Source organism: Schistocerca nitens, chromosome 3, assembly GCF_023898315.1.
Source record: "Schistocerca nitens isolate TAMUIC-IGC-003100 chromosome 3, iqSchNite1.1, whole genome shotgun sequence".
NCBI lineage: Eukaryota > Metazoa > Arthropoda > Insecta > Orthoptera > Acrididae > Schistocerca > Schistocerca nitens.
Genome location: NC_064616.1, coordinates 723,660,322 through 723,686,891, shown reverse-complemented (window position 1 = coordinate 723,686,891; position 26,570 = coordinate 723,660,322). Strand labels below are relative to the sequence as shown.

At 40.4% G+C, this 26,570-nt stretch overlaps 1 protein-coding gene across 4 annotated transcripts in view; it reads left to right on the top strand.

Moving 5' to 3' along the window:
* LOC126248690 (membrane-associated protein Hem) overlaps window positions 1-26,570 on the top strand; it is a 188,283-nt gene that overhangs the window by 73,990 nt on the left and 87,723 nt on the right. For all 4 annotated transcript variants that reach the window (XM_049949972.1, XM_049949970.1, XM_049949971.1 and 1 more), the window contains exons 9-11: window positions 2,536-2,698; window positions 6,546-6,719; window positions 14,822-15,026. In XM_049949972.1, coding sequence (XP_049805929.1) covers window positions 2,536-2,698; window positions 6,546-6,719; window positions 14,822-15,026 — 542 coding nt within the window. The remainder of the gene's footprint in view (window positions 1-2,535; window positions 2,699-6,545; window positions 6,720-14,821; window positions 15,027-26,570) is intronic.

Below are 26,570 nucleotides of genomic sequence, written 5' to 3'. Positions count from 1 at the left end.
TTGCGAAAGCTTGAATTTTGTGTGTATGTTTGTGTTTGTTTGTGTGTCTGTCGACCTGCCAGCACTTTCATTTGGTAATTCACATCATCTTTGTTTTTAGATATATTTTTCCTACGTGGAATGTTTCCCTCTATTATAACCATATATATATATATATATATATATTTTAAAAACAAAGATGATGTGACTTACCGAACGAAAGCGCTGGCAGGTCGATAGACACACAAACAAACACAAACACACACACAAATTTCAAGCTTTCGCAACAAACTGTTGCCTCATCAGGAAAGAGGGAAGGAGAGGGAAAGACAAAAGGATGTGGGTTTTAGGGGAGAGGGTAAGAAGTCATTCCAATCCCGGGAGCGGAAAGACTTACCTTAGGGGGAAAAAAGGATGGGTATACACTCGCACACACACACATATCCATCCACACATATACAGACACAAGCAGACATCTCACAAGCAGTATTTAAAGATGTCTGCTTGTGTCTGTATATGTGTGGATGGATATGTGTGTGTGTGTGTGTGTGTGTGTGCGAGTGTATACCCGTCCTTTTTTCCCCCTAAGGTAAGTCTTTCCGCTCCCGGGATTGGAATGACTCCTTACCCTCTCCCCTAAAACCCACATCCTTTCGTCTTTCCCTCTCCTTCCCTCTTTCCTGATGAGGCAACAGTTTGTTGCGAAAACTTGAATTTTGTGTTTGTGTTTGTGTTTGTGTTTGTTTGTGTGTCTATCGACCTGCCAGCGCTTTCGTTCGGTAAGTCACATCATCTTTGTTTTTGGTATATTTTTCCCACGTGGAATGTTTCCCTCTATTATAGATATATAATTCTCGGCAATCAGTTGCAACAATTATGCATATAATAAGCTGTTGAAAGTCGTTTGCCGTGGAAAAACTGGCGACTTCGAACATCATTATGTTTTCCGCAAACAAAGTTGTATTTCACAAATGTTATTAATTGTCTTCATATTGTTAACCACGTATAGTTAACAGAAGACGTAGAAACAATATTCCGAAACGAGAATACGTATAGCGTAAGTCAAACGTTCGAATTAGAATAGAAACCCCACGAACACAAATTTGGTGTGGCAGGTATGAAATATAAACTCCGTTACTCGCTCATTACACTTGAAGGACAGATGTTGAATGGGCCGAAACGAGCCGCCGCATAACAGCGTAGTTCCCTGCTAACTTCGAAAGAAGGTAGATGCGGTCCCTAGCGCAACTTATAACATCGTCGAAAATCAGTGGGGACGTGAGAGCTTTGGTACACCCTGTTAAACAAACGGAAAAATGGAGGTGGTACAATTGGAGAGCGATCCGCCTTCACCAACATGCATAAGCAATTCATTAATAGTATATATATATATATATATATATATATATATATATATATATATATATATATATATAAAACAAAGATGATGTGACTTACCGAACGAAAGCGCTGGCAGGTCGATAGACACACAAACAAACACAAACACACACACAAAATTCAAGCTTTCGCAACAAACTGTTGCCTCATCAGGAAAGAGGGAAGGAGAGGGAAAGACGAAAGGATGTGGGTTTTAAGGGAGAGTGTAAGGAGTCATTCCAATCCCGGGAGTGGAAAGACTTACCTTAGGGGGAAAAAAGGACGGGTATACACTCGCACGCACACACACATCCATCCGCACATTCACAGACACAAGCAGACATATTAAAAAATATATATATATATATATATATATATATATATATATATATATATATATATATATATATATATATATACTATTAATGAATTGTGTATATTTGAATTACAAAAAGCTAATAATAAAAAATGTTGCATGGCACGAGATTCGATCCGGCGACCTTCGGATTACGAATCCGAGCGCTTACCGCTGCGCCACGACGCTGCAGAAAATTATTAATCGTAGAGAGTATTTCACCGCAACGGTTTCTTTTAACTGTCGATTTTCTCGACAACGGCTGAGAAGTGCATCTTGGTGCTTTGCCACATTACACCTCTGGCCATGAGCTTTTATTATGCGCAGTATGAATCGAATCTGAATTTCACAATTGGCGGCCTCCCCTTGTTAGTGCAGATTAATGTGCCAGAAGCACTGCTGTAGACTTGCCTACCATGCATAAGAACTGAAACAAGAAAGTTGTTTTAGTAAAATGGGCTTCATAGCAGTGTTTTGTCAATTTGTGTTAGACACTTATAATTCTTAACCTTATAACTTATATCTTGTTACCCATACTAATATTAGCTTTAGAACTGACAATACTGAGTGGATATGTGAAAAGAACATTTTTATAAACCACACATTTGTTGTACTTCTTGTTGTAAATTTCTCATGACTGGTTTAGTGATATTTGGGATTTCAACAAGTTGTTGTCTTAAAAATGTGCTCATACTTCATTACTGTTGTCAGCTGTATACAGACATGAATTATTTAGTTTCAGAAGCCGACAGTGTATTTAATTTTAATGTTTAAGTAATGAAACTTTTTTCCTTGTTAATACTTTTGTGAATTCTTGCTTGTAGGCACTGTTAATCTTCATTGGCCTCTGCCTAGCAAGGGATGAAGTATACTGGCTTTTGCGCCATAATGACAACCCACCTCAGCAAAAGAGTAAAGGAAAAACTGCAGAAGACCTGGTGGATAGGCAGTTGCCAGAGCTGCTTTTTCACATGGAAGAACTGAGAGGTTACCTTTTGACCTATATATTATGTACCATAAAAAATGTTAACAGTGCCTTCTGTCTCTGATTTATGAGTTCTAGATATGTGTGTGAATGGCTTTAAATTTCTGTTTTGCTTGCATCTAAGTGCAGTGTACTTTCGAATCATTTTACTAGGATAAGGTCAACAGCATTTCTTTTATCTCGCTTAAGGGAATTATACGAACTGAATAACAGGACCCAGTTGAAAACCAACTGTAATTGCTCATTAGAGGAAAGGTCACTAGAACCAGTGGGATACCTATTGCAGTTTATATAGAATAAGAGGTTTGATAAAAAAATAATGGGAATTTTTGTTGCTATTAAAGAATCTTCATTTATCCATCATCATCATCATCATCATCATCAACAACAACAACTACTACTACTACTACTTTGTCCCTTTCGAACTGATCCTCCTCAGATATAATACACTTGTACCAGTCCTTTTTCCAATCTTGGAAGCACTTCTGGAACTCACTTTTCATTATGATGTTCAGTTCCTTCAGCGATTCTGTTTTTATCTCATCAGTGGTGGTAAAATGACATCCTTTCATGGTTCTCTTCAACCTCAGAAATAGAAAGTAGTCACAGGGGGCCATGTCCAATGAATATGGTGACTGAGGCAAAATAATGGATTTGTTTTTTGCCAAAAAATCATGAACAAGCATTGAGGTGTGAGTGGGAGCATTATTGTGATGCAGCTTCCACAAGTGGTTTTGCCACAGCTCTGATTATCGTTTTCTTTGGATTGCTTCATGCAAACATCACGTAACTTCCAAGTAGTATTCCTTATTGATCATATGACTATAACTCAGGAAATCATGATCCACTATCCCACTGTAATCGAAGAAAACAGTGAGAAGAATCTTCACATGTAATTGAACTTATCAAATTTGCTGTTACACGTTTCATGTAAAAAACATCCAAAACAATTGCTTGGCATGAACTAAAGGATATATGGACATCATCAGCATCCTCCCTGATAATGATTCAGTGATTTTCCAGAACCATTTTCTTTACTGCTTCCACATTGTCATCAGTAATTGATGTGCTAAAGTATCGAGGGCAGTCGTCATCTTCATTTTCTCGATCCTCTTTGAAACATTTGTACCACTTGTAAACTTTTATCTTACTCATAGTAAATTTGTGAAAAGCCACAGTCAATATGTTGAGTGCTGTGCTGCACTTTATTTCATTTTTCAAGCAAAATTTAATGCAAATGCTTTGATCCATGTTTTTCTAAAGTAAAAATTTCGCCTAGCATTCGAAAACACACACAACCCTTTCAAATGTCAACAATAAACTAAATATTCAAAACAGCTGAAAATGCAAACATACATCAGGAACATGTGTACCAACAAGAGATTTATTTTTTAATCGGATGTATAAAGTTGTGAAATTAAAAAAAAATTCCGTTACTTTTTAAACATGCCTCGTATGTTGTAGAACTGACCCCTCTTGTAGGAACTGTCTGTTATAGGTTGCTAGACCAGTAAAACACCCCACATGATTGTAGGTTGTCCCAGTCTTTAAGAAGGTCACATGGCAGATGCAGAAAATTGCATACCTATATCACTGGGAAATATAGAATCTTTTTGGGCTTTTGTATGATGAATTTTTGGAGACTGGAAAACTCTGGAAGCTGTCAATATGGGCTCCACAAGTTCTAATCATGTGAAAATATGTGAATCTTGGCTTGCTGTACTCATTCACAAGATCCAGAAGACTGTGAATTCTGGAGACCAGGTTGGTGTTGTGTTTCTTGATTTCTGGAAAGACTTATAATCAGTCACAATTGTCAGGTATGTGTAGCAACTATGTGAAGTTGTTTATGGTGGCAGAGTCACACAAATACAGCCATAAGGAAGGCAGATGACAGAAAGAGATGTATTTGCAGAATCCTAAGGAACTGTATTCACCTGTAAAACAGGTAGCATACAAAAAGAGACGTATTTGAAGAATCCTAAGGAACTGTATTCACCTGTAAAGCAGGTAGCATACAAAATTTTCACTCAACCATTTATGGAATATTTTTGGTAATGTAGTACCCCTGTCAAGTTGGATTCATGGAAGTGATAAAGAAGGTTCCAAGAAGAGTTGCACATTTCATTACATTTGTGTTTAAGTTGTGTGATAGCATCACCAGACTTCTCAGTGAATTCAACTGAAAGGCAGCACAAGAGTGTGCTGGAATCCCTCTTACATGATGTCATTTTTGCCTTTGATGTCACCAGTGTTCTTCTTCTCTTCTTCATTTGCTGCTGGTTGTTCATTTTGACTTCCTGTTATCTCTCTTGGCACCTAATTTTATCATATATACTTCATCCTCCTCCCACTTGTTTTCTTCTCCACACTGTATCTTTTTGTGCTAGGTTCTCTGACAAGTTGATTACTTTTCCTGCTGTATATGGGTACTTTACAGAACTTTCTTCACGTTCTGCAGGCTCCATTTGCTGCACAGATGATGTCTTCCCTCTGTCACCCGAGTCTTGGAAAATCTTGATCTTAGCTGTAACACTGTTTAACCCCGACAATTCTGTAAATCTGTTAGATTAATGCAGACTTCACCAAACATCATTGGGTTCTGTGGACAGCCGGAATCTTGGTTTCATTGCATTTCTTGTCAGAAAGATTTTGAGTTATACCCCCCCCCCCCCTTCCATCCTTTGCTTTTCCCAAAAGGTGAGTTAACGTAGTGATCAATTCTCAGGGGTCACATTTATGAGCAATTAAATTCACAAGTTCAAGTGGACAGGGAAACCAAAGTCCATGGAACATGAGTTGTAGGGAACCCAGTTCACCACTATAGATATGCAGTGTATGTTTTTCTTTAAAAAAAGTTCTGCAGAATTTACTCTTATCAATTTTCAAATTCAGTCTTATTACGCCATTTCCTTTTCTTCATTTTCTCTCTGTATGTATTGTTGTTAAGTATACAGGATGGTCAGAAACAGTCTGAAAAACTAGGAAGTGCGTTTCAGGATAAGTTTTACTGAGAAATAATTGTTAAGAAAAAATTTGATACATTGTGCCATTTAGGAGATAATTAGCATGGAAGTTGGCCAATCACCGGCCGAAGTGGCCGTGTGGTTAAAGGTGCTGCAGTCTGGAACCGCAAGACCGCTACGGTCGCAGGTTCGAATCCTGCCTCGGGCATGGATGTTTGTGATGTCCTTAGGTTAGTTAGGTTTAACTAGTTCTAAGTTCTAGGGGACTAATGACCTCAGCAGTTGAGTCCCATAGTGCTCAGAGCCATTTGAATTTTTTTTGGCCAATCAGTCCATTGTATGCATAAATTCTACTGGCCAGCCAGATCCAGTTAGTGTCAGTTGTAGTATAATGTAGTGTAGTGTAGTGTAGATGATGGTGCATTCTGGTCCAAGCTGCTGGAGATGGCTATCGTGTGTGAGAGGTGTTCTTGCTTGTGTGAATGAATATGTGTGTGTTTCCTGATCTCCAAAAGCTAATGTGTAAGTGTCTTCTCATTGTGCCTGTCTGCAACTCAAGGTGTCATCTTTACTGTGAGTGCCAATCTATCTTTTCCTTATATTGTTGATATTCCAACTTGGAATTTCCATTGGTCGATTCTGATATCAGCTGTGTTACACTGATTTTGCCCATTCAAATAGTGTTATAAGTCTGTGCTGTGAGATGTATTTTTCCATTGAAATTTCATTTCTGTTCATATCTTAAGGTATATTTTTACTGAGGTTTTATCCTCCTAATAATAGTTGAAAGCTTTAATTTAATTTCCTAAAGTACAGTCTTTCTTATTTCACAGTTTCTGTAGTACATACTATGTCAGCTCACTATGTTTTATTTTCATTGCAGTTCTTGTTCGAAAATACAGCCAAGTGATGCAGAGGTACTATGTGCAGTACCTATCAGGGTTTGATGCTATTGCTTTAAATCAAATGGTACAGAATTTGCAAGTTTGCCCAGAGGATGAAAGCATTATTTTGTCTTCAATGTGCAGCACAATTGCTAACTTATCCGTAAAACAAGGTGAGTTTGGTGTGAAGTACTAAATTGTGGTACTATGACATGTACCTTTTATGTCGTGCAATGCCACATGCTTGGAATCAAATATTTTATGTAATTCTTGGAACTACCCCCCCCCCCCCCTCTGCCCCCCCCCCCCACACACACACACACAGCCAGCAAGCATGCTATCACAGAGCCACGTTGCTCGTCAAAAATTATCTACCTCATTTCAGCATACTACTCATGGCCGAAGAATTTAGAAGTCTATTTTCTGAAAAATTTTTGAGGTTTGGATCGAATTGCTTTTGAACTTCATGTACCATAAAAATAAAAAATTAAAAAAATCTGACTGTCATGTGGTCCTCTTGTTAGAGAAAAACAGGCAATGTGATCACATGTGAAAGCACAATTTAATTCTACTCCTGTTAAGTTTTAGTCATGAATTAATAAACTTTCTGGGTTCATCCCATGTATTGGGTATGGTAAGTGATGCCTTAAGTCTCTCTCAGTACATTGAAACACACTACTGTCTGAATACCTTATACTTATGAAACCCTGGTCATCTTGAGAAAACCGTGCATGAACCACAATCAAATTTAACCACAGCTGTCTCCTTGTTTAACTTTGATCGCTGCATCAGAATTTTGCGTAGAACAAGGTTAAATGCTTACTTTACCATGGTTAACTTTTCATCAAGGTTGGGATACTTGCCTGTGAGGTGGAATTTGGGTGGAATTGTTGGTACTATTCAAACAAACCAAACTGATTATTTACTTTTCAGATTATCCAAGTGTGCGACTTCTTCTGTTGACACATGTGATTCTTGACAATGCCATTTATTCAGAATATTTTAGAAAGTAGAAAGAAGAAGGGGGAGGCAGAGAGAGGGAGAGGGAGAGGGGGAGGGGGATATAATATATATATATATGTTTGGCTGCCAGCTATTATGGATTGTCCATAATTGTTACAGATTTATTACCTTAATTATGGATTTACAGGAAATTACTTAAAAATTTGGAAATAGACGTTTTACAATTTGATGTTTTTAAAAAGTTGAGAAAGGGATTTTTTTGCATTTGGCTAATCATATGCTACTAAAATATTTTATAGACTGTAATGATTTTCTTCCTGAGTACGCAGTAAGCCTGTCTACGAATGAATTCGTCACCACTTCGTACTAAAGATGTGTTTACAGAGAGTTCGAAGTATGTTCTGCAACTTTGTTCACAGGTAGCACTGGACTACTGATGTTCGCAAAATGTTAACATCTTGGCAACACGAAACCAGTGTTCCACGATTGTTTTGGTACAGACGAAGGAACATTGTTCCTGGTTGGCTACCACTAGATGCCACTAAACAGTGCTAGTGTTTGCTTTTACTCCATCTGTAGTGTTGTATGTTGTTTTTACACATGTTCCATAATGAAATGGAATAGACAAGAAGCAAAATTTACAAATTTGTCACACACTATGAGGCAGAGGAATGTGTCTGAAATATTTGGAGTCATAGTTATAAAAATATTAAACAGAAGAATGACTCCCTGCAAAAAATGCTATGTTGCTTTGTACCAGCAGCAGTTATGTACATAAAAAAATTTAAGTCTCTCATTTCTCAATACCAGTGCAGCAAAAACAATAACGGCACTCATTATCTAGTTTTCAAAAAATTTACAGAAAATTAACATGAGCTATCACCATAATGAAAGACTGGTGAAAAAAATAAATAAATAAATTTATAATGTTTTCTATGTGGCGGGAATAAATGTATGTAGGAGGCAGCAGTCAGTAATAAATGTGGATGTGGCAGGGGAACATTAACTGCAGATTTCCCTGTCACATTCACTGGAAGTGTGACACTGAGGCTGAAGAAGTTTTCTGCATTGAAAATGATAATTTGGATTAATTTTAATTTGAAAATAAAAATAAATATATGATCAATTAGATATATCTTCTTTATGTAGGGCCAGAAAAGTCTGAAATATAGTGTTTAAAGGTCTAAATCAGGCTTCTAAGTTTTAAAATTTTCCAGAGGGATGAGGAAAGGGGGGGGGGGACCCCTTTATATTTGCAGTGTGATCACTGATAGCCTCTTCTCAAAGTTGATAGCTATGTATATGCAGAGAAAGAGCTTATCAATTTGGGCTATGTATAGCTTTCTTGATTTATCGTATGTTAAACTGGAAGATTTGTTAATAGGAAAGATCAAGGATGATTCCTGCATTGTACAGGGAGGACTAATATGTTATGTAACAGTGTTTAAGACACTGGAATCACATTTACAATGACCAGGGCTCAAATACTCATCTGCCTACCCCAATTTAAGTATTCTATGGATTCACTAAATTCCTGAAAGTAATACTGTTTTGCCAGTTTTTCCTTTATCCTTCTACAATCCAAGCTTGTGTACTGTATCTAGTGCCCTCATCACTGATGGGGCAGTTCCACGAAGTGAGTTAAAGCAGTGGTTAAAACGTTGGAGTCATATGTGGGAGGAGTGATGTACTTTTACTTGTCTGCCTATTCTTATTTAAGTTTTTGGCAGTAAATCCATTTAGCTACATGCTGGAACGATTAATCCATCACAAAGACACAGCAAGTTTCCTTCAACATTTTTATCCAACTGTGGTAGTTGCTGGCCTCTTCTAAACCAACTGATGATGAAATAATGAACAGTAACCTTTCCTTATTTGTCATGTTTCTGTCACCAAGTATTGAAGTAGCAGTTTGTATGTAGAAATCTTACTGCCATGAATTGGTTTACGGTGAAAAAGTGATTAACTGAGTAATTGGTGGCTTAAAAATAGTACAGATAAAAAGTAGCCACAAAAAATTCTTTTTCGTCATTTTTTGACGTTACCAAAACTGATGAGCTCTAGGTGCTGCTGCTGCTTTGATTTATGTGGGAATCAGCATGTATACTCCCTTGTGAGGGGCCCCAGGTGCACATGGGAACTTATCTAACTTACTAGAGACGATCAGGCTAAAATGTGTGTAATGACAGCCCATCAGTGTACACATGAACTTACTTCCATTTAGGAAGAGCAAGACACTCAACTGTCTCAGCTTCTCTATGGGATACAAATAGTGTTGGATTTCTAGTGATGAGCATACCATTTGACTGTTTTACTAAATTAATGTTTAGGACTTTCGGGAACCTTGAATGCTATTGTATACTTCTAAAAAACTTATCAATATGCTTTCTGTAACTGAACAGTAGCTATAGAGCTAAACTTGCAACAATGAGTTGCTCAATATATACTTTCAGATTATCATCACCTTCATCCAAAGAAAGGAGCGTTTTGATTTAATAGCCAATCAATGACAATGTCATTAGACGTGGAACAAATGCTTGGTTTGGTGAAGAATGTTGAAGGAAATTGGCCATTTACTTTAAAAAGGGAATCATCCCCACATTTACCATAAGTGCTTTAGGGAAACCATGCAAATGCAAAACTGCATAATGGGCAGGGATTGGAACCAGTGTCATCTCAAATAACTGCTTTTCCATTTCATTTGATGTCATCATCTGAGTTGGTTGAATGTCCTATATGTACGTTGTTAATGATATCGAGTCAGCTGAGAATATTATAAAAAAGAAGAATGTGAATGTTCCTGCAGAGTAGTATTGTGAACAACCAAATATAGAGAAGCATAAACATAACCTATCTGTTTTTAATATGCAATGGCTATTTTGAACTTCTTGACAGTATGTGGATATAGTATAAGTTAGATGACTTTTAATAAAGGAACAAAATTGAAGGCCGTGCCTACTAGCCTGCAATAGAATTTTGTGAGGCTTCATGTGTTGTTATTTCTCAAACCATCAGTTCTCTTCAAAATACATGCCTGACAAAAAGAAGTGCAGCACCCAGAATGGATGTCAACATAACTTTGTACAAGACTGCACCGTCGGCAGGTGTGTAAATGATTTAGAGTTGCAGTTCTCTGTGGCAGGTAAAATGACCGCGAGAGTGAATTAATGTTGTGAAACATGAGACTCTTCTGGAGTTAAAATGCTCAAATAACAGTTGGCTGATGCCTTTGACAGCTGTCGATATTTCAACAGTTGCACACACTGACATTTTCAAGGCACAAATGCAATGATAACGTGCTGCACAAGAAAATTTAAAATCTTTGTATGCAGAGCATATGTACCGCATGTGCGTGCCACCCCCCCCCCCCTTCCCCCCTCCCCTCACACACACACACACACACACACACACACACACACACACACAGAGAGAGAGAGAGAGATAGAGAGAGAGAGAGAGAGAGAGAGAGTAAACACTAACGCAGCCAAAGATGATCAACATCAAATAACCAATCAGTGAGGTAAGCATTAACTATATCCCTCTGTTGTGTGACCAGGGAGAGAGCATGAGTCCATGCAGATTTTCAGCAAAAACCTCCATCTCTATTTATATGATCACTTGTTAGTTTAATTTCAACTGCTTTCTTAATAGCAGTAACCCAATAGCTACCAGTGCATCCCAGACTCTCCATGTTCTTATATTACATATTATTACTGGTGCCAAGGCAATGTTCTGCAGTAGCAGATTTGCTTGGCTGTTGTAAGCATGTGTGACACTTATGCTCAGTACACAAGTTCTCTGCGGTCCTCATGGTCTGACTAATATACAGTATGCCACAACTGCAACAAACATGGCAGACACCCGCCTTTACGGATCTTAAAAGGCCCCTTATGTGGTTGAAAAACACATTTCACATCATATTTCATCAGAATATGACAATCCTGTTGGAAATGCTTCCTATTTCACAGTAGGTCGATACTGCAACATGCGTCAGATCTGTCTTTCACTATAAACAATTTGATGAAAGGTAACTTCAAGATTGGCTTAATCAACTGAAGAACTTTCAGGGTCTGAGATGACATGGATTTGTGAACCAAGCTATGAAGTACCCCTTCATGCCGTATACGAGGGTAGTTTGAAAAGTTCTCGGAATGGAATACAAAAAAAGTACTTATATCACGTAATTTTTTTTTTTTTCAATGTAGTCTCCTTCTAGATTAATGCATTTGGTCCAATCGTGTTCCAATGCCTTGAGCCCATCTCGAAAATGAATTTCCTCCATTCCTGCAAAATAGTTGTCAATTCCGGCTATCAATTCATTTGAAGTGAATCTTCGTCCACCAAGAAAAATTTTCAGTTTTAGGAAGAGCTGGAAGTCTGACAGAGCCACCGGCCACTGTGGCCGAGTGGTTTTAGGTGCTTCTGTCTGGAACCACGCGACTGCTACGGTTGCAGGTTCGAATCCTGCCTCAGGCAGTTAGGTTAGTTATGTTTAAGTAGTTCTAAGTTGTAGGGGACTGATGACCTCAGATGTTAAATCCTATAGTGCTCAGAGTCATTTGAACCATTTGAATCTGATGGAGCCAATCAGGTGACTAAGGCAGATGTGACACCAATTCATACCTAAGTTCGTGAAATTTTGCCATGGCAATGGCATGTGTGTGTGGGCGCACATTGTCTTGATGGAAGATGACATTCTTCCTAGGTAAACCCGGCCTTTTTTCATGTATCTTTTGTTACAATTTGTCCGGGAGGTTAGCATAATATTCTCCAGTAATTGTTTGCCCAGTGGGGAGATAGTCTACAAACAGAATCCCCTTTGCATCCCAGAACATTGATGCCATGACCTTTCCCGTCGAAGGAATTCTCTTTGCTTTCTTTGGTGGTGGAGAGTCAGCACGTTTCCACTGATTTGGCTGTTGTTTTGTCTCTGGGGTATAGTAGTGCACCCAAGTTTGATCTGTGGTCACAAACCACTGCAAAAAATCTTGTTCGTTTCTCCTAAAACAAGCCAAACATTGTTCAGAAATGTCCATTATCATGAGTTTTTGATCCAGCATGAAGAGTTGTAGCACCCATCATGTAGATAATTTTTTCATTGAAACTTCCTGGCAGATTAAAACTGTGTGCCGGACCGAGACTCGAACTCTGGACCTTTGCCTTTCATGGGCAAGTGTTTTACCATCTGAGCTACCCAAGCATGACTCACGACCCATCTTCACAGCTCCAATTCTGCCCGTACCTCGTCTCCTACCTTCCAAACCTCACAGAAGCTCTTCTGCGAACCTTGCAGAACTGGCACTCCTGGTAGAAAGGATATTGCGGAGACATGCCTTAGCCACAGCCTAGGGGATATTTCCAGAATGAGATTTTCACTCTGCAGTGGAGTGTGCACTGATATGAAACTTCCTGGTAGAGCACTTGCCCATGAAAGGCAAAGGTCCCGAGTTAGAGTCTCAGTCTGGCACACAGTTTTAATCTGCCAGGAAATACGTGAGCAATTTCACGCACTTTCAATCAGCGATCCTCCATAAACATTTTGTGCACTTTTGCAATGATTTCTGCGGTAGTGACACATCTTGGGCGACCGCTGCATGGATCATCATCTAAGCTCTCCTGACCAAATTTAAATTCATTTGTCCACTTGGCAGCAGTTGAGTATGAAGGAGCAGAGTCCCCAGTGTATTCTGGAAATTGTCAAGAATGTGCTTTGCTCTCATACCTTTCTTTACGAAGTACTTAATCACTGCTCAGATCTCGATTTTCTCCATCTTCAAATATCACTATGTGGGAACAACAACAGAGCCACGTCACCACCAGAGCTCTGTCAAGAGCACTGACGTGGCACATGTTTACAGGTAACACCTCTCGTGGTGATTCCGAGAACTTTTCAAACCACCCTCATAGATGGAATGTCCCAGAATATGATCAGCTTTCCTCCTAACTGACACGTCAAAGAAGGGAAGGCAGCCAATCTTTTTCACCTCCATTCTGAAGCTAATATTTGGATGGATTGGATTCTATGTTCTAAAAAGCCATTTAAATTCTCACTTTAAAGAGGCCAAACAACAAAGGTCCATCTACATATCAGAAAAAACACACAGGTATCAATGCCACCAACTCCAAGGTGAATTCCTTGAAGTCTACTATAAACAAATTGTCAGTAATTAGTGACAATGGGCTCCACATAACAGCTCCATCTGTCTGTTGATAGGGTCCTTGAATAAAAAGCAAGAGGAAATCAACACCTGTGGAAATAGATTCAGTAATTCAATGCCAAACCTAAGTGCAATTAACCATAATGAACTGGGCAGAGGAATGTGAGTTAAGAGAGAGACCACATCAAAACTTATTAAAAATTGGTGTCATTCATGGGCATGTTGTGAGTAACATTGGTGCCCCAACATACCATGTTGCATAACTCCTTGATACTCTGTTGAGCCCACTAGTATGTCTGTGGGTGCATCACATTAAGAACTCAGCAGATTTTGTGCATTGATTAGAGGGATTTCGTTTGAATGATTCTGACATCATGATGTAGAGAGCCATCAGGTATGACTTAAGGTCATGGCTGGTTGTGGTTGAGGGAACTTTGATGGCACAATGGTATGTTATGGACATCTTGTGTCCTCACGTGTTATTTCTCATGTTACTGTATCATGATGCAATTTTTCAAGAGGACAATGAGCATCCACACATGGCGTGTGCATATGAACGGTCTGTGCGATGCTGAAGTACAAATGTAGAAGGCAAGATCTGTCAGTGATAGAACATTTGTGGGACCAGCTCAGCTGTCATCTATGTCCTAGTACCAGTGTCAACAATATCGAGGACCAGTCACAGAAGTTGTGGGCCAGTTTGCATCAGGGGAGAATACAACGGCCTTATCATACCCTTCCCAACCAAATTAGTGCATGCATCCCGACCAGAGGTGGTGCAACTTCATACTGATAAATGGGCTTATACTGCCAAGTTCTTTGTAAAATTGACCCAAGTTTGTAATCAAATAACATAAAATATTGTCTCAATCTGTGAAGTTTCATTTTGTTTTCTCCTCTGCTTCTGAATGCTTCACCTTTTTTGGCAGGCAGTGTATTTAAATCATTCATCCTTCTCTCTTTATGGATAGAGTTAAATTTTTAAAATAGCTCACATTGATAATTAATAATCCATTGGATCACTTTTACTGTTGTATGAAAATATTCATGTTGAAAATCAATTTTATGAAATAAATTTGTTTTTGCAAATGTATTTGATTTCACACAGTATTTTTAACATCACTAATATATCTTTTTTTAAAATTCTATTCCAGTTGAGGAAAATGAATTGTTTGATTTCCGTTCAATTCGGCTTGATTGGTTTAGATTGCAAGCTTATACATCAGTCAGTAAATCACCAATAGTGCTTGAAGAAAATAAAGACTTAGCTTCCTTGATTGACATTATTGTCTTCCACACAAAAATGGTTGATTTTCTTGATGAAATGTTGGTTGAAACATCTGATTTATCAATTTTCTGGTAAGACTAATATTACAGACATTTTAATTAGATTACGTTGTGTGAAAATTGAGTATCTTCTCAAAACTAAAATAACAGACTGCAAAGTAAAATATGCAGTGACATTATTTATTATTTAAATGGTGTTATTTGGCACACTGCATGTGCACTAAAGATGCATTTGAATTCATAATATCCCATAATGATTTAGATTTTTCATTTATTCTACAAATTCACATAGGAAAACAGTGGTATTAAGTATTAAATAGGAATAGAGGAAGTGGCTTTCTAGAGTGTTCAGTAACAAACAAGAGTAATTTATGTGAACCAACACTGTAGACAGGACTCCATTTAATTAGTGAGAAGAAGAACATTTAATACCAGTTAGAAACAGTGAAATATTCGGGGTGGAATAATGAAATATTGAAAGGATAATTGTTACTCACCATATAGAGGGGCTATTGAATGGCAGAAAGGCACACTGAAAAAGACTGCTGGATGTTATTAGCTATCAGACTGACCTTCTATCCTGCCAGCCATAGAGCGCCCCCCTCCCCCCCCCCCTCCCCCTAATTCTTTACTTCCCTCATCTCCCCTTTAATGCCCCCCTTCCAGCGCAGCCTCCTGATGCTGCACCTAGAAGCCTGTCCATGTCCCTGCACACTCCCACAGGCAGCACTAGCATCTTCCCCCACCCCTACTCTGCTGTTTCTCTCCCTCCCTGCTTCATGCTTCTTCTGTACCACCACTACCAGCCCCAGCAAAGATCATTGCATACCTGATACAGAATCGCAGGCGGACCGTAGCAGCCAGAGATGACAGTGAATATATATGTGTGAAGGGTTGAAAGGGGAAGAAGAAGGGCGAAGGAAAAGGACTGCTGAGGTTTAGGAAAAGGTTTAGAGTTCAGAAAGGTCGCCCAGAAACTGTAGGTCAAGGGAGACCTAACGGACAGGATGAGAATGAAAGATTGGTTGTTGGGGACTGCACTGGGCAAGATTTGAGAGAGTACTGCTAAAACATTGTGCATGAGTTAATAAGATCGAAAAGCAATGTATGTGACAGCGGTGGAAAGGGGATGGCAAAAAACGGACATGTAAGAAAAATGAAGACATAGAAAAATAAAATGGAGTGAAGAAAGGAATAGTTACTGTGAAGAAATGTTGAGACCAAAGAAATTAACATAAATTAAGGCCAGGTGGGTAGCAAGAACCGACATGTTGTAGTGCCAGTTCCCACTTGCGGAGTTCTAAGAAACTGGTGCCTGTGCGAAGAATGCAGATTTCACGTGTGGTGAAACAGGCACGGATCATGACTATCATGTTGTAGAGCATGCTCTGCAACAGGATATTGTGTTTTGCTAGTTTATAATTTCATGTACTGACACGTTCCATGACCTTGGAGATTTGCTCTTCAATTTGGTCTTACTGAACTTGACGTGTAAATAAAAGAAAATAAAAGCAGGATATTGTGGAGATTAGTACTGAGTGACAAGAGGTGTATTCCCAAGTTGGTTTTTGGAGGGATCAGCAGTACCAGGATTGGATGTGATGGCCCTTGAAATCTACTTTTAATCTAGCTGGTGGGCAATTACGGCCAGTGAAGGCTGAGGTGAGAATGGTGGTATATTGCTCTAAAGATTCTGCATCTGAACAAATACATGTGCCTCAAGTGCCAAGGCTGTATGGGAGGGTACATTTGACATGGAAGGGATGGCAACTGTCAAAATGTAAGTACTCTTGTTTGTTTGTAGATTTAATGTGAAAGGAAACGTGTAGCTGGCTTTCGGTGAGAATCCACTTTCCTTCACACATATTGTCAGCTGGAAGTATCATTTTGCAACCTAATTCCAAAACCTTTCCGGCAATAAACCTGACATTGAACCCTGTCTTGAACACTTCTGACCACGATCGCATCTTGATCCATCACCACTACCTCAAAATCATCCCTTACAAAACTTCCAAGAATTCCTCACATCCAGCACTGCTTCACGATCCTTCCTCAGGTCCCTACAACATGTCCCTAATCTGTCCTCTGCAGAACTCCATGATCTGTGTTCCCTAAATGCTGATGGATCCATCATTATCCTCCCAGCAGACAAAGGATCTACCACTGTGGTACTTGACTGACAAGAGTATGTTTGTGAAGGTCTGCGCCAGCTGTCTGACACATCTACCTACAGCATCTGCCATCAAGAACACATCCCTGTGATACAAACTGACCTGCAGTCCCTCCTTGAAACCTCAGGCTCATCTCCGTTGCTAACATCTCAATCCATAGAACTCCTTACCCCCATCCAAACCATGTACCTTCACCTTTTACCTTCTTCCTAAGATCCGCAGACCTAATCATACTGGCCATCCCATAGTGGCTGGCTTCAAAGCACTCACCAAATATTTATCTGTCTTAGTTGATCAACACTTGCAACCCATAGTACAGAGATTTCCATTCTATATTAAAGATACGAATCATTTCGTTTTGCCTGGTTACAAAGAGCTGTTATAGGACGATTGATTCACGGATACAGTTGTATGGCTCCTTCTGTGTATAGCGATTTTACGACTATGACGAGTGAGGCCTGAAGATGGCATCAATGTAATGCCGAAACTGGTAGCACATAGAAGTTCATAAAATAAAATAAATTTCTACAATACATACAGCTGATGGTAAATTATTTCATCAAGAATTTCGTAGATTGTCTGAAATCTGTGCCCATCCCACTCCTACCACACACCTTGATTGTCACCATTGATGCCACCTCCCTGTATACCAACATACCCCATGTACATGATCTGTTTACTGCTGAACATTTCCTCAATCAGTGCCCACTTCATTCCAGACCTATGACATCCTTCCTGCTAACCATAATCAACTTTATGCATACCAACTACTACTTCACCTTTGAGGGGCAGCATACAAGCAGATCAGGGGTATGGCCATAGAACCATGGTGGCTCCTTCGTGTGCCAACCTTTTCATGGGTTGCTTGGAGGGGGTTTTCCTGGGATCCATAAGCCTTCAACTTCTGGTTTGGTTTATATATATTGTGACATCTTTGCCATATGGACTCATGGTGAGGCTGACCTGTTAAAATTCCTGGAATCTCTAGATATGTTCTCCCAATTAAATTTCACATGGTCCTATTCTGAATCCTATGCTGCTTTCCCTGATGCCGAACTTATCCTCACTCAATGCCAGCTACGCACTTCTGTTCACATTAAACCTACTAACAAACAACAGTACTTACATTTTGACAGTTGCCATCCTTTCCATGTCAAACATTCCCTTCCATACAGCCTTGTCATTCGAGGCAAATGTATTGGTTCAGATCCAGACTCCATACAGCAATTCACCACCATTCTCACCTCAGCATTCACTGGATGTAATCACCCCACCAGCCTAGTTCAAAAGCAGATTTCCTGGGCCATCACATCCAATCTTGGTACTGATGATTCCTCCAAAAAAATGGCTTAGGAGTACACCACTTGTCACTCGGTATTATCCTGGTCTTGAATGTATTAATCTGCTACTTTGACAAGGCCATGACTTTCTAAAATCATGCCCTGAAATGAGATCCATGTAGTCAGAGAGTTTGCCCACCACATGTAGAATAGCTTTTTGTCACCCTCCTGATCTCCACAGTAGCCTTGTCAGACCCTGTGATCCTTCTGCACCCTTCTCTGTACCCAATGACTCCTACCACTGTGACCATCACTGCTGCAAGACTTGCCCTATGCACACTCCTACCACCACATATACCAGCCCTGTAACTGGCAAAACATATACTATCAAAGGGAGAGCCACCTGTTGAACGACACGTCATAATATACCAGCTGCTATGTAAACACTGTTTGGCATTTCGCATCGACATGACTACCACAAAGTTATCAGTTATGATGAATGGGCTCTACAACATGACAGTCATGACCTTGGTGCCTGTTTCACCACACGTGCCATCTGGATTCCTCCCCCAGACACCAGTTTCTCAGAACTGCATAGTTTGGAACTGGCACTACAACATGCCCTTGGTTCTTGCCACCCACATGGCCTTAGTTTAAATTAATTTCTTTGGTCTCTGTATTTTTTCACAGTAACTATTCCTCTATTCATTCTGCTTTAGTTTTCTACATCTTTCATTTTCTGACCTGTCTGTTTTTCACCGTCCTCCTCTACCCTCTGCCTTGGTGAGTAGATTTTTTTATCTTCTGTCTATTTCTGATGGAGAACTTCTTCCAGTAGCTAATCAATATCTAGCAGTCTTTTTTCGATGTGTGTGTCTGCCCTTCAGCACCTTCTGTATATAGTTAGTAGCAATCTGTCCTCTTCGTGTTGTTGTTATTTAACTCCAGTTCTCAAAAAAATATTGGGTTGACTAATTTTAGCTTATAGGTTCAAATTCTGGCAGGTAGTGGAATTTGAAAATGTTATGTACACTTGTAAAAATGAATTTGCTTTGTGTGTAGCAGGGAATGAATCTGTGTTGTGTGAATTTACTGTAAATGACTGAAAGTGTTACAGATACCGAAAAAATGCTGAATGGGGTAAAAAAAAAAAAAAAGTAAACCTGTTCCATGAGCCCACCAGATAGTAGCACAACACTATATGCTTTCTAATGGAGCACTGGCCCAGACAGTGTTCCTTTTCCCTCTAATGATGTGCTTACCACAATATACACTCCTGGAAATGGAAAAAAGAACACATTGACACCGGTGTGTCAGACCCACCATACTTGCTCCGGACACTGCGAGAGGGCTGTACAAGCAATGATCACACGCACGGCACAGTGGACACACCAGGAACCGCGGTGTTGGCCGTCGAATGGCGCTAGCTGCGCAGCATTTGTGCACCGCCGCCGTCAGTGTCAGCCAGTTTGCCGTGGCATACGGAGCTCCATCGCAGTCTTTAACACTGGTAGCATGCCGCGACAGTGTGGACGTGAACCGTATGTGCAGTTGACGGACTTTGAGCGAGGGCGTATAGTGGGCATGCGGGAGGCCGGGTGGACGTACCGCCGAATTGCTCAACACGTGGGGCGTGAGGTCTCCACAGTACATCGATGTTGTCGCCAGTGGTCGGCGGAAGGTGCACGTGCCCGTCGACCTGGGACCGGACCGCAGCGACGCACGGATGCACGCCAAGACCGTAGGATCCTACGCAGTGCCGTAGGGGACCGCACCGCCACTTCCCAGCAAATTAGGGACACTGTTGCTCCTGGGGTATCGGCGAGGACCATTCGCAACCGTCTCCATGAAGCTGGGCTACGGTCCCGCACACCGTTAGGCCGTCTTCCGCTCACGCCCCAACATCGTGCAGCCCGCCTCCAGTGGTGTCGCGACAGGCGTGAATGGAGGGACGAATGGAGACGTGTCGTCTTCAGCGATGAGAGTCACTTCTGCCTTGGTGCCAATGATGGTCGTATGCGTGTTTAGCGCCGTGCAGGTGAGCGCCACAATCAGGACTGCATACGACCGAGGCACACAGGGCCAACACCCGGCATCATGGTGTGGGGAGCGATCTCCTACACTGGCCGTACACCACTGGTGATCGTCGAGGGGACACTGAATAGTGCACGGTACATCCAAACCGTCATCGAACCCATTGTTCTACCATTCCTAGACCGGCAAGGGAACTTGCTGTTCCAACAGGACAATGCACGTCCGCATGTATCCCGTGCCACCCAACGTGCTCTAGAAGGTGTAAGTCAACTACCCTGGCCAGCAAGATCTCCGGATCTGTCCCCCATTGAGCATGTTTGGGACTGGATGAAGCGTCGTCTCACGCGGTCTGCACGTTCAGCACGAACGCTGGTCCAACTGAGGCGCCAGGTGGAAATGGCATGGCAAGCCGTTCCACAGGACTACATCCAGCATCTCTACGATCGTCTCCATGGGAGAATAGCAGCCTGCATTGCTGCGAAAGGTGGATATACACTGTACTAGTGCCGACATTGTGCATGCTCTGTTGCCTGTGTCTATGTGCCTGTGGTTCTGTCAGTGTGATCATGTGATGTATCTGACCCCAGGAATGTGTCAATAAAGTTTCCCCTTCCTGGGACAATGAATTCACGGTGTTCTTATTTCAATTTCCAGGAGTGTATGTATAGATATATTTAGGAACTTGGTAGGCTGTTAGAGTGCAATTGCTGCCAGACAAGATGGCAGTTAATAAATGTTGGTTGGTGAACTGTTTTGGATTTTTTGTGAATATTCTGATCTCGTTCATTACTATAAATTGTATGAGCTGTGTGCTGTTTCTCACCAGTTTGTTACATTGACCAATCTGTATGTAAAGCTCATCCTCTGCCGGGAATGTGTTCTTAGGCTGTTCTGTATCACTGACGTAGACCAGTGTATAGTCACATATTCATTAACTTATTTTCAACTGTTATCAACTGCTGTAGTGGCTCCACGATATCTCAAATTTTGTTGCTTCTGTGGAAGACTAACATGTTGCCACTTGGCAGAGAATCCAACCCACAGCTTATATGGCTTGGAATGACGACAATTGAGGGATTTGTGATTCTTCTTCTTCTTCTTCTTCTTTCTTCTTCTTTGTCTCATTCGATTTTATACCACGTTTTAAGATTTTCTGAATGATTGTTTTAGTGTATATATTCTGTTTCAAGGTGTAGTGTAGCTTTTGTAGCTCACCAAAGTGTCACAATCCATAATCTGGTTCATGGTGCTCTCTTTTAGCTAGCTTGTGTGCCATGTCACAAATTGTTCTGGCTCAGGTGGTGGTAGGACATGGCTGCGTGCTACTGGGTTACCTGATAACCTCCTCATCCAGGGAACATACTACTCTTCTTTTTTTTCAATTTTTGCTGCAAAAAATAAATTAGGATGGCAGTAGTTAGATGCTGCTCAAAAATATGTATTACTTCTGTGTGTGGTGAAATCGAAAATGTATCAAGTCCATAATAGAACTAGTTTTTGCAAGAGTGATAAGACCATAGCCACACTGTTCATAAAAATTTACCTTTCCGCTTGAAGTAAGTTAACATCTCCCAGTTTTGCACAACATATCTTATATTAGCAGACTCTTGCCAAATGTTTACTGTTGTTTCCTGGTACGTTGGCTTATGCGTATTTCATATTGGAGCCTACTGTTAGTCTGAGAACACAGAGGAAGCTGCTGGTCTTTGTGCCGACTCCATGTATGACCAAATGCAGTTATGTGTGCTCGAAGGTGAACACAGTAAACAATGGTTTGCCCGCTAGTCAGGATGCAGAAGTGCCTGTGTCAGTAGAACATCATGTGCACTCTGGCTGCCCTGCAAGCTTTCTCACATGACATTGAAGAAACTGTTCTTAAAAAATAGATATATTCTTTCCCATGCGGTAGTCTCATTTGTCATATTCACAGTGAACAGCATTTAGTTTATGGACATAGCTATTGCGATATTTCGAAATTAAATGCCACACTACATGAAATTCAGATAGATTGCAGTGAAAAATAGAAGTCATTATGACTTTACTTTCAGTACATGTTAAGTCATATGTTGCTGTGTATGAAATGTAATTAAGATATTGAATTTTTCTTTAAACATGAGTGGAGATCTATATATACTTCCAGTCTCGAGAAAGCGGATTGTATGTGGTGAACTAACTCCTGTTCTTCCATGCAAATGATGCAGCCAGAGTGAAATCGTCGTAACATCACTTGTATCTTATACGGTTTGAGATGTTGAAACACAGCAGAGTTTACACAGCTTCACCTCACTAACAGATACATTCATGAAAAAATCTTGAAATAGTGTATTATTAGATAAGGAAATGAGGACTGATCAGCTCAATAGCTTATGAAAAAGCTTATTCTAGATATGAAAATAAAGATGTAATTTCTTCACTTATGCTGTTTCAAACCCACACTAATTCTCATTTCATTAGCTATCAATGACCCTCAAAAAAATTACGTTATTTAATTGAAAAAAATCTATAGTTACTTGTATATCACAGTAGACAAGAAAGTTCTAGCTATGCATGTTAACCATATGGCAAAATAGTCCCCTCTTTGCATACTATAATTTAACGAAAACTCATTTTGATATCTCGAAACATTTATGGGACATAATGGATGTTATGAATATTTCACTCTGGCTGTATCATTTGTGTACAAGAAAAGAAGTGAGTGCGCTACATACAATCTATACTGGTGGCCAAAATTGAAGCAACAAACCACTATTTCCCTGTCCTGTGTCTAATTCATGATCTAATCATACAAATTGTCAACAGTTGTTCATATGATTATGTTCTGCATGGAAGATGGCATTCCAGTCAATGGACAACCATGCCAACGATGACGGCAGGGCACCTATCAAACGGGATAGTGTTTGCCAGGTAGTCTCACATCCACAATCACTGTGCAGACAGTCGCTGACAGTACGATATGACACAGAGAAGATGCCTACCAGACTCTCTGTTGTGAAGGGCTAGAGATAGAAAGGAAGCCGGACAGTCGCAAAATGATGTGGTCCAATGGCTTAGTGTGAAACATTCTGTTGTTTCTCGGAATTGGCTACAGTGTGTAGAGACCAAAACTGTATACTGAAGACCAGGGCAGGGCCAACCACATGTGACTTCAGAAGAGAGGACCATTATTTGGCTGCGAGAGCATGACAGTACCACCTTAGTTCTGCACGACAACTGGCATGTGAGCTCGCCAGCATCCGCTGGACGTGTTATATCAGGGCAAATGGTGTGCAGAAGGCTTCAGCAGAGTGCCCTTTATTGTTGGAGACCTGCTGTGTGTCTACCTCTGATGCATCTTCACAGAAGGGAACTTGTAGAGTGGAGTTTTCAACAAGCTACCTGGGTGATTGAACAGTGGGTCAATGTTGTTTTCACAGATGAGTCCCGATTTAGTCTGGAGAGTGATTCTCAATGGATTCGCATATGGAGGGAACATGGAACATGATTTTGGGACCCAAACATTGTGGAAAGAGACTGATATTTAGGAGGATCCTTGTGGTGTGGGCAGGGATTATGTTGACCACTTGATGAACACCTCTTCATGAAATTGTACGGGTAAATCAGCAAAGTCTAACTGCTACCAGGTATCGTGATGAGATCTTGGGACCTCATTTGCAGTTGTTGAGAGGTGCTGTTGGCCCAGACTTTGTATTGATGTCATAGAGCATGGATTGTTGATGTTTTCTTGGAAACGGAAGATATTGCACACGTGATGTGGCCTGCTCGCTCCCTCATGCAGAGTAGCGCATCAACCACCTGCTGTGCCGAAGTGAGCAAAGAATGTTTCGTTCATACAAGTTAGGCAGGCATTATCTGTCTGCTGTGGTCAATGCTGCCTCCTGGCTGGGACTGTGTGCTGTCCCATGAAGTAACACAAGGATATTCTCTGCATTGCTTCAAGCCACCACACGCTGACCTGGACTATGCAAGTAACATGCTTTCTTTATTTGCACAGTCTTGAATTTGTGAATGAAATGGGTTGGTCCTTTATAAATGTGGTGAAGAAGCATATCAGTCTGAATGAGGAATTACCTAAATTCATACTAGTTGCTGTGTAATATTTTTGTTGAATCCCGCTTGTCACATGAACCTGTGTGAAAAATGAAAACTCTGTATAAAACTTCAAATTGAACCCAGATATTTACCATTCATGCATGATCCATCTACATGCCTCATAATTCAGTGTAGAGTTTCAGCCTGCCTTTTTACAGAGGGTCTCTGTGCATGTCTTTCAGAAGTAGCATCCATGGGGAAAGGGAATAGCAAGGAATGAGATAGCAATGGCCTGGACTTCACTCAGGGATATCTTTTCCTGGAGAAAAGGGGGTGGGGGTGGGGGGGGGGGAGAATGTGTTCATTGGTGAGTATTGCAGGAGGGAGTCTTGGTGATATTTGTATAAGTAGGAGAAGGATACTAGTAGTTTGAATCTGCAAGTCATTTTGTAAGACATGGTTGGCTGTCAAAGGGAAAGTTATGGTTCCAAATATCATTCCTGCACCCAGTTTTTATCCTTCACAGAGGATGATTTCATGCATACTCTATCACAGAGAAAGTTTCATTTGGAAAGCTAGTCATATTTTGGTTATATTGTGACTATGGTTATTGATGTTGTTGTTGTTGTTGGGGTCTTCAGTCCTGAGACTGGTTTGATGCAGCTCTCCATGCTACTCTATCCTGTGCAAGCTTCTTCATCTCCCAGTACCTACTGCAACCTACATCCTTCTGAATCTGCTTAGTGTATTCATCTCTTGGTCTCCCTCTACGATTTTTACCCTCCACGCTGCCCTCCAATGCTAAATCTGTGATCCCTTGATGCCTCAAAACATGTCCTACCAACCGATCCCTTCTTCTAGTCAAGTTGTGCCACAAACTTCTCTTCTCCCCTATCCTATTCAACACCTCCTCATTAGTTATGTGATCTACCCATCTAATCTTCAGCATTCTTCTGTAGCACCACATTTCGAAAGCTTCTATTCTCTTCTTGTCCAAACTATTTATCGTCCATGTTTCACTTCCATACATGGCTACACTCCATACAAATACTTTCAGAAACGACTTCCTGACACTTAAGTCTATACTCGATGTTAACAAATTTTTCTTCTTCAGAAACACTTTCCTTGCCATTGCCAGTCTACATTTTATATCCTCTCTACTTCGACCATCATTAGTTATTTTACTCCCTAAATAGCAAAACTCCTTTACTACTTTAAGTGTCTCATTTCCTAATCTAATTCCCTCAGCATCACCCGATTTAATTTGACTACAATCCATTATCCTCGTTTTGCTTTTGTTGGTGTTCATCTTATATCCTCCTTTCAAAACACTGTCCATTCCGTTCAACTGCTCTTCCAAGTCCTTTGCTGTCTCTGACAGAATTACAATGTCATCGGCGAACCTCAAAGTTTTTACTTCTTCTCCATGAATTTTAATACCTACTCCGAATTTTTCTTTTGCTTCCTTTACTGCTTGCTCAATATACAGATTGAATAACATCGGGGATAAGCTACAACCCTGTCTCACTCCTTTCCCAACCACTGCTTCCCTTTCATGCCCCTCGACTCTTATAACTGCCATCTGGTTTCTGTACAAATTGTAAATAGCCTTTCGCTCCCTGTATTTTACCCCTACCACCTTCAGAATTTGAAAGGGAGTATTCCAGTTAACATTGTCAAAAGCTTTCTCTAAGTCTAAAAATGCTAGAAACGTAGGTTTGCCTTTTCTTAATCTTTCTTCTAAGATAAGTCGTAAGGTTAGTATTGCCTCACGTGTTCCAACATTTCTATGGAATCCAAACTGATCTTGCCCGAGGTCCGCTTCTACCAGTTTTTCCATTCGTCTGTAAAGAATTCGCGTTAGTATTTTGCAGCTGTGACTTATTAAACTGATAGTTCGGTAATTTTCACATCTGTCAACACCTGCTTTCTTTGGGATTGGAATTATTATATTCTTCTTGAAGTCTGAGGGTATTTCGCCTGTCTCATACATCTTGCTCACCAGATGGTAGATTTTTGTCATGACTGGCTCTCCCAAGGCCGTCAGTAGTTCTAATGGAATGTTGTCTACTCTGGGGGCCCTGTTTCGACTCAGGTCTTTC